The 14,536-nt window shown below is 38.0% G+C and overlaps 2 protein-coding genes across 2 annotated transcripts; both read right to left on the bottom strand.

Moving 5' to 3' along the window:
• Positions 1-686: 686 nt before the first annotated feature.
• Positions 687-4,678, bottom strand: LOC125477607 (protein argonaute 7). Its single transcript, XM_048584930.1, has 3 exons — positions 3,955-4,678; positions 2,411-3,647; positions 687-2,327 (listed from the first exon to the last, which is right to left on the bottom strand). Exons 1-3 carry the CDS (start codon positions 4,322-4,324, stop codon positions 869-871), a joined length of 3,066 nt encoding a protein of 1,021 aa, XP_048440887.1. The 5' UTR covers positions 4,325-4,678; the 3' UTR covers positions 687-868.
• A 4,066-nt stretch (positions 4,679-8,744) lies between these two features.
• On the bottom strand, positions 8,745-13,304 carry LOC125477608 (CSC1-like protein At1g69450). Its single transcript, XM_048584931.1, has 9 exons — positions 12,553-13,304; positions 12,186-12,249; positions 11,758-11,967; positions 11,430-11,621; positions 10,999-11,297; positions 10,463-10,739; positions 9,598-9,873; positions 9,285-9,518; positions 8,745-9,197 (listed from the first exon to the last, which is right to left on the bottom strand). Exons 1-9 carry the CDS (start codon positions 12,987-12,989, stop codon positions 9,033-9,035), a joined length of 2,154 nt encoding a protein of 717 aa, XP_048440888.1. The 5' UTR covers positions 12,990-13,304; the 3' UTR covers positions 8,745-9,032.
• Positions 13,305-14,536: the final 1,232 nt, after the last annotated feature.

The following is a 14,536-nucleotide window of genomic DNA, read 5'->3' as shown; positions in this document are numbered from 1 at the left end:
CCATTCATTTGGGGGGGGGACCATAGATACGTATACATACATAAATATATAATATATATACATGAAAGTGCTTCTTCTTTCGTTTAAGTGCTTTTTCACTTTTGCTTTCTATTCTTCTTGCCGTCGGCATAGTTTTGCATAGTTTGCATGCATGGTAATGTAAATTAGTAATTACACTGAAAACGCCATGTCACAAGTGCTCTTCAATACCCTCAATTTATGTACACGTCTCTCCCTTTCCGCTCCCCTTTTGCCCCCAATCTTAATCCGAGATCCTCTCACTCTTTTGTCATCTCTTATGCCTATCTCCCATCTCACGCACGAAATATAGTTTTGTAACAATGCTAACGATTATACTCTGTTCTCAGGTGTATATTATATAGTTTTGTAACAATGCTAACGATTGTGCTCTGTCCCCAGGTGTATATTGCCCGTGGGCAGTTGCACACAAGATTTATTCACGATAATGAACTAATTAATGAAAAAAATAGATGAGACCCCAATATATTTTGGTTCAACTATTTAAGGTGTCTTTTTTGCTAAACCAATATTCTTTTTTAAAGTACTCTAATTTGTAGAGAGGAGAATTCAAACTCTTGTACTAGTCAACTGATCTAACTCACATTTGCCGCTTAAATCTGGTAATTTTGGTTGATGTTTGTAGCTAAAATGTTTACATGTGTATGTTGAGAACTGCATATAAAATTCATCTAGGAAAACCATATTTGCCATGAGTTTGGCATGCAGATTAATCATGAATCATGATTCGTAGTTTACTTAGCATAAGAAACTCGGCTGTTCTTCTGCTACATTGGCCTAACCACCTCTGTGGCCTTAACTATAATTAACCTAATGAATTAACTGAAACTCAGCAGTAAAACATGAGTTTCTTAACATTCTCACTAAGTTTTGGTAGAGCCATTTCCTTCGGAGGGCCGGCTCTGGAGAGCGTAGAACCACTTCTTGTATACGTTGTGGATTCTGATCTCTCAAGGTAAAGCCTGCCTCGGTACGCCGCCAAGTGAGCGTAGTAAGCTGGGGGCACCAGCGAAACCGGCTTCGTGCACCTTGCGTACGTGTAGCACAGAATGTTAACCAGCTTCTGCAGTTCATCTGAGGTGAACTCGTTTTCATCCCGCAAAATGTGGTAATGAGTTGGCCTGCTTGTTCCCTTAACTCCCCAATGACTGCAAAGATAGAAGTCAAATTCTTTCGGGTGAGTGATCACGGTATCCACAACGGTTCCAGGGGGAATGTTTTCATCGAGTAATTGATTCTGCTTCGAAGATGGATCAATTTTGAAAGGGAACAGCCTTGTGTGATGCCTCTTCTGAACCACTGCAAATGTTATGGGAGGCGCATAACCGGGAAGCTTAGAACATGCCCTTTTAATGGATTGCAGCTCCTCTTGAAGCACTTTGTAGAATTGCGTTTCGCTTACCCCGTCTCTGAAGAAAATGATTCTCTTGGGGAGTTTGCCAACTTCCTGGCAAAACTCATTCAATAATTCTTCCACCATTGCGTCGAGATCCTGGATGATTTCTTGTCGATGTGTCTGAGATCTCATTCTCGAAACATACTTGTTTGCCGCTGGCCAATTCATGCTACCAACCACAGCAGCAACAGAAGGACTAAAGTCATCGAGTGGATGTGGATGGGTCACATCTGCGCCCATGAAGATCACTGGCTCATCAGCAAGCAGCAGCCGCGGGATTTGAGATGGTAATGAATTGTACAAGGAAACCGTGCATCCTCCAACTTTAGCATTGATCTTAAGAGCTAGGTTTGCCAAAAACTGCGAACCCAACTTCCCGAGGTTTGAGTACAAGCAGCATTGGCTTAAAACCCCAACGCTTGTGTCCGCAATTCGCTTGAGATCTCCGTAGCCTTTGTGCTTTCTTTCCATTACACATATAAGCAGCTGGAGATTGTTTGATGCAGCTCTTTGGATTCTTTTGAGCTTAGATTCTAACAGCGACACATTGTTAAGCACTTGGGATGGTTCGAATTGGGGGCTAACAATCGTGTTCTTGTTGAGGAAGATTCCCAGTTGTTCACATCTTTGAGATAGCTGGCGTATGAATTTCGGGATGCTGTTCTTCTGATCAGGGGTGCCACCGAAACTAATCAATGCCCACCTCTCGATTCGAGTACCTTCAAACACATGGCTGTCCATAAGATTCCACTGCCGGTCAAGACGAGAGGGAATTAGGTCTCTTATATGACCACCATCACCAAGCTTTAGCTTCGGAGGTTGAAGAACTCTTCCTTTTAATTGCGTCATGTCTCTCGAAACATGGAGCTTGAATTCTCTTTCCTGAATGCCACTGCAAGAGGACAAAAAAATGAAATGAACATCAACAAATAATCAGACAGTAAACTGAAACACTTCTTAGAATTGAGAGATTACCTTGTTGGCCCAACAGGACCTCTCATAACTCCATCTATAATGGCTTTTCGTTCTTTCGGTCGTTGGCAGGCCATCTTAAGTATCCTTGCAGTCTGATCATCAGACAGCTTCCCGAGGAACTTCTGGCCTTCACAGATCATACATAGCTCCATCGGAAGATAGCACGGTTTACTCCTACTAATCTGCAAACAAGGCAAATTCCTGAATTGTACATCATAGTTATAGTGATCCTTAAAGTAAGTCAACAGCCTCAAATTCTTCCCATCCCTGTCTGCAAACCAAAGATTTTCAGTGGCTTCCTCGGTTAAGCCAAAAACGCGGTATCTCTGAACAGTTTCTCGGTGGCAAACAAAGACCCTGATGTTCTGCAATGCCTTCTCCACTTCTTTCCTTTCTTTCTCAGTTAAACCCCTTGTCTTCCTTTGAGGAAGGTCTTGAAGAAACTCGAGGCGCTTCTGTAAGTATGGGATCACTCCAACGCTTTCGTGGAATGCAGTCACGGAGAAATCAACATTGAGAGCTAGTCCTTGTTGCGTTGGTCGAAGGCTCTGGAAGAACCCTCTCAGTCCTACAGCCCCTCCTCCAATTTCTTTACTTCCACCCATTGAACTCGAGTAGAGTGATCTTCCCACAGGTACACACTTCTGCAATGGCGCCTCCCTCAAGAGGACATCCAAGGCGTGGAGATAATCCTGAGGAAGCGGCTTCCATTCATCACCCCGATTGTTCAAGTAACTACTCAATTCCTTCGCATCTAGCTTTGACACGAGTTTGATATTGACCCGAAAAAGTTTATGTTCTTGATGCTTCTCTTGTAAGTCATTGAATGCCCCATATGGCAATGTTGGCTTGCTTGCGGGGATGGGGAGGCTTACATAGAATTCAAGCCTATCGTCTCGGAATTCAACGGCGCTGTAAAGATTCTTCCGGCCATCATAAGCCGGAATTGCACCGGATAGCACAGCCGAGTTATCCTCCATCAGCTTCTGTTTGATCATTCTAGCAACTTCCTTCGAGGGGTTAGGGGAAATGTCGACATTGTAATGGAAAATTTGCTGCGATGAATCAAATTGGACAAGAAAATGGTTAGCCAAGAGGGAGATTACAGTCCCTTCCACACCACCAGAATCTGGCCTCCTTGCAGTCACTATTGCTTTTCCTGCAGCTGTGAGCAACTTCCTTCCATCTTCTCCTATAAATGGTGAACTGGTTTGTTTTTGATACCCCTCTGTAGCTTCTGATTAATAGTAAATATCAAGATTAATAAAAATTTTAAGGAATTTAAAGCCTAAAATCAACCATTTTTATTGAAATTAATGCTTCTGAACAGGTAACATATATCATATTTTCAACAATTACCCTTCTCAATGCAGATAAATTTCTATCCATCTCTATAGCAGAAAGTAAATTACTGTGAGAACAAGAACCAAATATGTGAAACTGAAGGTAAAATATAAAAACCAGAACTTTGAAACACAGAGAGAAAAAATGACATGCAACGAAAGGGGAACTAGCTAAAAAAAGCAGAGGGCTTTGAGGCTTACTTGGTGAAATTGTGAGTTGGGGCACCTGGGTTTCGGAGGAGGCGGCAAAAGGAGGAGTATTGAGCCTGCATGAAGGTTTCTGGAGGTGGGTTTTTGATCGGAAGTGGTGGTTTGGAGGCAGCGGTGGAGTTAGAGCGAGTTGCAGAGGGAGGAGAGGAGGGAGAGGAAGAAGAGCTGGGTAGGAGGAGGAGTATCTCTGATAATACTGGTTCTGGTTGCAGAAACCGAACTGGTTTGCGTGGTGGATTAGTTGTTGGTGGTGGTGGTGGTGGTGGTGGTGGTTCTGAGGATTGGCTCTGGTGCCGCCCCTCAGGGTTCTGGTCTTGGGGTGGCATTTCTGGTTGCCATTGGAGTTTTCTGTGTCTTCCATGGCTTGATTGAGAGGGAAAACAGGAGTGAGAAAGGCGTGGAGGCTGTGAGCATGAGAGATAGGATGGCTTCTGTTTTGTGATATGAGTGAGAAGGAAGATGACTGAGCAGTAAGCAGGAGTGTGTAGTTATATAGCAGACAGAGTGAGAGGGGAAGAGGAAAGAGAGTTTGGGTTTTAGTTCCGGAGTCTTGTAAGGTTCTTTATGTCGAGAGGGTTTTGATTCCGGTAAGTTTAGTTTGAAAGGGAAAAGTAGGACTGATGCCTAAGAAAAGGTAAAAAGACTTGTCAATCTATTTGGACTTATTAAAGCAGTCTCTGCAGAGAGAGAGAGAGAGAGAGAGAGAGAGAGAGAGTGTGTGTGTGTGTGTATCTTAGGGTAGAGTAAAAATTGGGTCGAGTTAATTGGTTAGGGCAGCTTTCAATTTTGAAATTAAAAATTGAAAAATAAGTTCAGTATCTTATTACGAATGACGTGACAAGACTGTTCTATTAAAGATTTTATCATATTTGAAGGAAAAAACTTTGGTTGAATTACTTCATTAAACGTTCGTACATTACATACACTGATATACAACATTTTTTAACCTTTGTAAAAGATGCTTTAAGAATAACGTGATCGGATTTTTCACTCATGTTTTTTATACATATGTACCTATTCATCGTACCAATAATATAGTATTATATATTAAATTCTTATTACATTACATTATATAACAGTGATGAAACGCTACACCGTCATGCTTTTCTATTTTAGGGTATTCTCATTCAAACACCTTTTTGGTTTATTGACTACCTTTCAAAAACATGGGTTCTTCTACCTTAGATTTTTTCCTTGAAAATGTTTGGAAGTCAAATGAGGAGGGAAAGGTTTGGCCTTTTAAACAAAATTATAATTGTTGGTGGTAATTATTAGGGTTCTTCTTATCCTTTTACACTATTTTTTTAATTCATCTTTTGTACTTTGCTAGTTCTATTTCTACAAATTCACAATGTTTGACTGGCTATTTTCTCCTTTTGTTTAAGGCATCATTGTCTTTGTAAACGGTTAATCTGGATCTTCTGGGGCCATTTTTATGCGACCTTCAAGTGTTAGTCAAGGTTGAAAAGTTAAGAGAACAAATAAAATACATAGACTCTTAGAGGATTGTCCACATAAGATTGATGACATCTTAGATTAAGGGGAAAAAAGAAAAAAAAAACCTAAAACACTTATTTTATTCTATCGCTCTTTTGAATATCGATATTGCTTCTTTTTTAGGATTAGTTTGAAATTGCTGTGTTTTTTTTTTCCAAAACTACTTTTTCAAACCTACTTTAATTTTTTGTTATTTTAAATCCATGATTTTGATTTTTTTTTTTTTTTTTGCATTTACCAAACACAATCTTGCCCCAACTTTTTGAAAAGATGTTTTTTTAAAAAAAAAAAAAATTAAATTAAATAATGCCGAACCAACTCTTAATTATTTGTGCATTAAACTGATTATTTTATAATATCTTTTTTTTTTCACTCGAAAAATTAAAAGAGTATAAGAGATTGAAAAAGAAGCGTTTAGATCATCAATTTTCTTTTATTTTCAATACCCACATGATGAAGGGCTTAAACAAATTTGTATTTCTTTGTCCATTTAACATTGTTGAACATTTTTCCATTCGTATTTCCACTTTTATTACTACCTGCTGCCCCCCTTTTGCAGCATCTTTTGTAAACACGATTAGTGCTAGTGTGATGATAAGATCATAAGAAGGGGAGAGATGTTTTAATGAGCGGTCAACATGGTTTGGTACACGAAGTGTTACAATATAAATTGTTGAATTTTTTTTTTTTTCAAGAATCCAACCATGAAAAATGCTAAGGGAACTCTCTCAAAAGTGAGATTCTATAGAGTCTTTACTGTCTCATGTTTTTGCCATAATGTTTTATAATATTGACATGAGAATATGAGGTGGTAGTTTTTGCCATAATGTTTTATAATGTTGACATGAGAATATGAGGTGGCAGAGAGTTTATGGAGAGTCTCACTTTAAGAGAGTCCCCTGAACATTTTTCATCCAACTATTTGTATTATAACACTTTATGTATCATACTATATTCTCGACATACTAAAAAATTTCTCTAATAAAGGGTCCATTGATGCACTTAGGAAAGTGAGCTCCTTTGTATTTTAAGGATAAACATAATTGGAATGTGGTGACGGGACAATATAATTAGTGTGGAGCCTATAAAGATTTAACTTACCTTTCAAGATTTAGGACCACATAATATCCATTGTCCATAGCTTCTACTATTTTTCTATTTTTTTGGCCATATAGTCTCCATTGTTTTGGTTTGTACAATATGAATGATATTTACATGGGCTTTTAAGTCAAAAAGTCTTGCGTACAACTAAAATTTCTTATGACACTCATCACGTGAAAAGAATGATAACATGTCAGACGTCATTACTCAAGTTTTTCTTCTTATCACGTTTCTTTAACGGTGTCAATATCATCGATGCCCGTGATGACAATTTGGAAAAGGAAAGGAAGAAACGAGGAAACATAAAATGGAGACAAAAGATCAAATCCCCCCACTGTAACAATTGAAGTCAATTCAAGCAACAAGACTATGTAGTTGACTTAAGATTGATAAGTTTGATTAGCAGAAACTAATGTCTATGTTTTATAATTCATGTGCTCGTAATTGCGTCATATAAGATTATATATTACCAGCACTCCAATATTATATAGATTTTTTTTTTTTTTTGGGACAAGTAAAATCCATTATTATATAGATGAATATATGAATGTTGCAGAGATGAAATATGAATTCGAGACTTTTGATCTCCATCCGTTGCTTTTGCTTTCATCATGATGTCTTTGAGATTCATAAAAAGATGACTCTCGATTAATCAATACATCGGGAATGATAAAATTATTTACCTTGGCTGGTAAAATACGACTCTTGATTTGTTAAAGTGATCATTCTATTAAAAAAATAATAATTAGCAGTAATGATCATTTTTTTGTTGCAAAAATAATTAGATGTCGTTATAATATCGTTGGGTCGTCGTATATCATTAATATGTTATCGCTATTAAAAAATTGATCATTTCTAAAATCAAAATGTCAAAAAGTGAGTGTTCCTACCAAGTGCCCAATAAACAATTAAGGCTTTTTAATTAAAATGATTTATGAGATTAGCATAACTCCTCACTTTGGGATATGAGGTTTGAAATCGATAGAAGTAGTTATTCTTGTATTTCCATGAATTTTTGTTGTTAAATAAGAATCTAAATAACAATAATACTCTGAATTTAATAAATAATGTGTCAAAATAATTTAACAAAAATTGTGTCGTTTTTTTTCTCGCCCAATATAGAATTTTCATAGGATGATCAAAATGATTGATAATGGACAAACTCAGCGACCATTTCTATTAATTTCAAATCTCGGTTATGCCAAGCTCGAAGACAAAAGAGTCAAAAATTAATTCGAATTAAGCCACTTAATCAAAACAGTGTTCGTCTTTTGAACCTATATTCAATTCTTACTTTTACAATATAAAAAAAATTTAAAATATCGGCATGTAAAATACAAGTAACAACGGATGAAAAACTCAAAATCTTAAACATTTAAATGTAAGATTTTAGAAACTTTGGTGTCAAATTTTAAAATTTTCAACACGTTTTTGTTGCACCAAGTTAAAAGTAAGAAAGTTGTAATATATTGCAGTCAAAAACAATTATGAAGACACCGCGTTTCAGTGGGCGGCAAGAAGACCTGTTCAGTGATGTCAAATTATGCACTTCAACACGTACATGCAAATGGGAAGAGGCCACCAGTATAGTTTAAGACCAAATTAGAAAACTCACTTTTAAAATAATAAATTATTGTTCAAATTCGTGTACTTGAAGACAACATAGAATTTGTCAAATGTGCGACTAATCTTACGGGATAGTTACGGGATGTGAGTGGCCGGTCACCTGACGGTATTGTGCCGAGCACCCGCTACTCACATTTTGCAACTATCCCGCATTGGACAAATCCTTTAGAACTTTGAACAATGAAATGCATATTATGTTAAGTCAAACTAATTTGAAATGAATCCATCACTGCATATGTAGTATATTGAAATTAAAATTTGAATGAAAACTTTTGACAATCTGCTATCAAAAGGGGAAGAATCAGACTTTTTAATCGAAAAGTAGATTAGGAAACATTTCTTTTTTCCTAAAATTTAGCTCAGGAGCATGACTTAGACCAAAGAAGGGCACTAATGATGATTTACCTTTGTGAATGGTTTAAACCATGAGGTACGTTGCAGCATTCGACACTGTGTTTGTCAACTCTCCGGGATAACTAATCTCGATTAGAGCGGACTAATCACAGTTTGACATGTCTAGTTTGGGAGAAAAGTAGAGATTACGGAGCAATAAGACGAAGGAAAACCAATCTGAGGCACGTTTAAAGAAACTGGTATCAAGAACACGTCTAAATAGCTCAGATCGTTGAACACGCCAATTCACAGATGGATATGCATGGATACACAGGACGAGAGCAAACACATCGATCGGGATGGAAGAGATCTTTTCGGGACATTTTGTATTGCAGAGGGAAAAGAATAAAGCTATCAAATGAAATGAAAATGAGAGGAAGATAACGCGTAGAGGCTTGTACTACTATAACACCATTGTACATCGTAAAGACATTCACGAGCATACCTCACACCTACGCTTGACGAGCAGAAGATAAAAGAGGACTGCGGAGTCTGTCATTGCTCCCAGAATAGTTGATAGGCATCAAAGCAGGGTCCTGATAGACCGTGACCAACTTATCGAGAAATTCAGGCATTGTAGGATCGTTCTCATCTTGCCTGTCCTTTCGTATCAAACTCTGGAACAAAAAAGAAAGTAGGTCAAGCCAAATATTATAGGTGAGAAGTTGTGTGTAAGTATAGTAATTGTGTGAGATTAAACATACCTCGGCAGGGTAAGCAACGAAATTTGGAAGGAAGCGCTTCCGGCAGTACTCATTGAAGAGAAGTGTGAATACAGGAAGAGGGAAAATTAATGTCGATGCTAGATTGACCTTCTTGATTGTAAAGATTCCCACTGCAATAGCATGCATAAGGACCAGAGAGAATATCATTGAGTTATGCACGATCGGCCAAAACTTCCCTGCAGTTTCAAACCTAGGAGCATATACGTTTATGAACTGCACAACGATTTTTGCCGAGTATCAATACGCTACATTCAAATCAAATCCTCTAACTTGTGAATTGAAATCTACTGACCTGGTTGCGAAAGATGATGAATCCAAGACAGAGGTACACTAAGAGGAAGGGAAGAATCAGTGGAGCTAGAAAGAAGTATGTGATGCCGAGAAGTACAAAGAAAAGAACTCTTGGCATGTGATTATGGTAATTCATTGCTGGAACTTCAAATTCATCATCTTTACTGTCGGTAAAAGGTCTTTTTAACAGACTCCATATCAGAGGAATTATGCGAAAGAGTTCTGATGAAGTACTTGTCCATCCTGACGTGACGACATAAGCAATGAAAAAAGACGACTGCATCACTCAAAGTAAATGATGTTAGAAAACTGAAAATAGTGACCCTGATGCAAATGACAAGGCAGTTAAAGTATAAACGCATCATTTTTATCGCATGCTTAAACTGAAGGGAACGTAATTCAGATTCAGATTTGTAATGCAAAAACATATATTCGTTCTGAGAAGTGCCCGAGACTAAATATGTCTGAGCATAGTGATTGTAGCCGTCTCCCTGAAATGAGCAGCTGTGATCACTTGCAACAGTTGCAGAAATAACTTAAAACTTGCTTGTACAAGATACTATTCAAAAGAAAAAAAGTTTGAAGATTTTAGCTCATCAATTAAAAAGGATTCATATACATTTTTGGTGAGATTGTGATTAAGTACAGTTATAGACAACCAAATGGAGGGCAATTGCGCAATAAAAGATGTACCAAATTACACTGTGAAATCGATTAGAGAAGCAGGAATTTGGTACTCAAAATGCACAAACAAAAGCCTACAGGTTAGATGCGTTGACAATTAACACATAACATATAAGCAGTTAACAAATTTGCGGTTCCCTGTGTCCTACTAATTTTAAATCGTAGAGGAAACATTTTCTCACCTGTGCTGGAACAGAAACGCCTAGCTTTGAAGGAATATTCTTGGGGTCAAGAAAGAGATAAACCTTAGAGAGAACTGATCCGGAAAATACAGTAGCAAAAAAAATGTTCCATATCGTGAACCAAAGTACTTTTGTACACGCACTCTTTTGTATATCACTGAGAGAAACATATCCTTGAATGGATGAAAGGAACTCCATGGCGGGGGGCACTATTTTCAGAAATAATAGAAGAATAAGACTGGGAAGGTATCCTGTAATGACTTCACTAACAAATGTTCTGCAGGAAGAAACAGAAAGTTAGAAATTTGCATCACCAAGCAATCCAAAAGATAAAAAATTGTTAGAAATGACTGTCGGTTAATTTTTTAAACTGTATAAAACCACAACGGTCATTTAAAGCAAGAGCAAAAGATTGTAATCTTCAGAATTCCATAATGATTTTGGTACATATAGATTTCCCAGAACCTTGCTTAAGATCAAGTATTTCACAAATGTTGCAGAAGTATTCATGAATTTAATCGATCATATTTACTCACATGGTTAGAACACTTTCGAGAAAGGGAAGCCAAGCTTCCAGCTGGTTAAGGTTGGTAAGACCTTGGACAAGTACAACAGGAATAAGGAACAAGATTGTTAGGACAATGCATAAAAGTATAACCACAAGCTTAGATATCCATCTTCGGATGAAAGATGACGAAAAGAACGGCCAGTAAACATCACGAGGTTCAGGAGCTTGCTCTGTGACCCAGTTGGTAGGATTGGTTGATTGTTGCAAGTGGTGAGCAATTGCAGCACCATACCGAGACTTGAAGGAAACAAAAGCAGATCGAACTTCCTTAAACATAAAATAGAAAAAAAAAAAAAAATTGAATTAATAGCATTCCCTGAGAACCACAATTACATACAACAAACAGTGAAAATATCATCTGGAATGCAGAAGAGAGGAGGGGAGAAAGTCAGCACATACTTCTCCTCCTAATGAAGCCTCTGATTGCTCCAATCTCACATTCTCCTCTGCGTCTTCAAGCTTCTTTTCATACTGTTCCACAAGATTAACCTTGTGTCCAAACAATCCAAAACAACAGGATCGTGTATACTTTTGCTGGTTTGGATCCGATTGCAAGTGAAGGAGCCTGGTATACAGTTTTTTCGTATCTTTCTAAAGATTGATAAAATGAGATAGTGTTAAGAACAAAGTATAAAACATAGAAAAACATGTTGAAGCATGCAGAAAGACAGAAAAACAAAACTTAACAACACCAAAACAGTATATAGACATCAGAAACAATGCTTACAAGGAGTTTTTTAACTTTGTTTGTTCGACGAACAACAATATGTGACAAATACGTTGAAGGGTGATACTCCCTAAAGAAGCTGTCAACTTTTTCACTGACACTGCTCCCAGAAGGAACGGGAATGCTGCGAACTAAGATTGTGAACTGATGCGGTTGAGGCTTGGATGACTGAAAATAATCAACCCGTCTTTGAGAAATATATCTAAATTCCTGCACAAAGAAGGATCATTCAGTATCCACTTCAACTCTTCACTCTTTCGTAGATCATGAGCTGCTAACCAGTGACAGCAGAATTCGAATCTCACTAGCGTAGTTTGCTTTCCAAGGCAAAAGTAACATCAAAACTAGCAACATAACATATATCTTAAGCACATCAAATTCGGTTTAGGAAAGTTTAATTATATAAGTGCACCAAAGATTTTACTTACATAATAAAGTAGACAGCAGACAAAGATGGTGACAAGGTACACAGCAGCAAAGTGAATCCATAATCTGTCGAAAACGTCTGCATTAGTAAGTTTAATTTTTGCACCTCATGTTGCTATAATATATGCATACGTAGGTTAGGCCATTTGGTCAGAGTAGTTTTTCTGCCCCTTAACTCGAGTTAAAATCCCCCTCACCGTAAACTAAAGTAATTCAAATCTCCGCTCACCGTAAATTAAAGTAGTTTAAAATACGCAAGGAAGACTAACTGTAAATATTTCTTACTAATTTTAGAATTTAAGAGATTAATTGTAGATTAATTAGAATCAAAATAATGATAAAATCAGAGATTTAAATCTAATCACTCACTTGCTTGAGCCATTGTTCACATTCGAAATCGTAAACACGTCGAGAGAGTTATTCGACAGATCGGCGAAGTCAACATACTCGAGCTGGTTGCCGGAGCAGTTGACGGGAAGCAGGACGAATATCCCGATAACTCCGGCGAACAGGAACACTCTGAGACTAAAATTGATAAGCCGCATGAAAACGACGGCGTCGAGGCCGGAGGACGACAGCAGGTCGTCCTCCGTGAGCTGCCAGGCCCTCTTGACCCAGTACGGCGACGGAATCAGCCGCTCGAGGTTGAAACGACTCGACTTGTCGGACTCCCCCTCGGCGAGCAGCCGCGGTATGTACACCTCATAGTTGCTCGGCTGCTTCCGGAGGATCGAGTAGAGCGTGAAGAAGAGGACGCAGAGGCCGGAGTTGATGGCGAGTGACGTCAGCAGGGCGGAGACAAGCATTTCTCGATTTCTGCGAGACCCTAGAAATTCGGGAGGTTTGGAGAACCGATGAAGCTTTCGATCCGACTGTTTGGATGCTTGGGACTTTTGTGGTGCCGAAAATACCCCTGCGTTTTGCTTACTTATTTCTCACGGGAGCGAGGAAGCTTCCGTGAGGTGATGGATGGGGAGTTTACCGTTACTGTGATAAAAGCGGTGGTGCTTTGTACTTGGATTTCGAGGCAATTTTGGGGATTTCGAGGCGATTTTGGGGATTTCGGTACGGAGGAGGAACGGAAGATGACCGTGATCTGCTCCTCCAACTACCAGTCAAATTCCCGCCATCGCCAGATTTTTTTGGAGACTCTTGGCTCCACGGTCACGTGATATGTCACGTGATTTAGTGGGTAATTTTGGCAGGGCATTTATAATTTGATTAAGGGTAACCATTGGAATTGAACCTCATCTGAATCCAAATTACAGAGATTCTATGAATCCTCACATCTTAGTCATTCATCGTGTATCGTACGGTCATAAATAATTTAACATTTTTATTTAAAATAAAACATAAATAGTACATGATGAAAAATAACCACACGATATACGATAAACAGTTAGAATGTGGGAATTCTTAAAATTCCACATAGTAGATCCAGAGAGGATCCTTTTTCGTAACAATTTGCAAATGTCTGTCACATCAAATCTTTTGAAAGATGAAGAATGTGGGTGACATAAAAATGTGGGGAATGGCTTTAATGTTACATAGAATTTAATTGTTAAATGTTTTAATTTCAATTTTAGTCATTCAATTTTTTATCATTTAGTATTATGTCGATTAAAGAAAAATTACAAAATGTGAGAGTAGTCATACCTTGAAACTTATATGTTTGTAATGTAAATGATACCACATAAGCGGAAACTTGAACTTCGAGCGTCGTCCCACATTAGAAAATAAAAAAAATATTACTAGATTAAATGCGAGTTGGATAAAATTTGGACCATTATAAATTAATATACATCAAAACTATGCTTTGTCATTCAAGATATTTTCTTTCTATTGTTCACTGGAGGAGGAGACGGTTTTTTTATTTATTTTTTATTTTTTGGAAAGCTAGCTATATTAACCAGGGTAAAGATGTCAAAAGTACAACGCAAGCCCACAACGAGGCAAACAACCAAAAAAACAAGTCAGGAGTGCAAGGGGAAGAAAACACGACACTAAAGGGAAGCAACTAGCGTCATCCCTTGCACACCCAAACAAAATTAATGTGGGCAAGGTAGACCATCATTGTGAATGACATGAACAAGTGAAGATGGAGGTTTATCGACCCAAGTACAGTCACACATCTCCACAGAACTTCACGACGCCAAATGGTCCGCTGCCATATTGGCTGATCTTAGATTCTAATACCAATGACAATCATGGAAGGAAGCTCCAACTTTCTTGCACTTTGATAAGATTGGAAATGCCTTCCATCTGCCATTTGTTAACCTACCTGATAAACATGAAATGGATTGTAATGAATCAGATTCAACAACCACACGAGTAATGCCCAACGATTGACCGA

Source organism: the organism of the source record quoted next, unplaced genomic scaffold (genome assembly GCF_019419815.1).
Source record: "Pyrus x bretschneideri cultivar Hongxiangsu unplaced genomic scaffold, Pyrus_bretschneideri_v1 Contig22, whole genome shotgun sequence".
In the NCBI taxonomy this organism is placed as follows: Eukaryota; Viridiplantae; Streptophyta; class Magnoliopsida; order Rosales; family Rosaceae; genus Pyrus; species Pyrus x bretschneideri.
The sequence above is the reverse complement of the archived record's forward strand: the minus strand, read 5'-3'. Positions and strand labels throughout refer to the sequence as shown.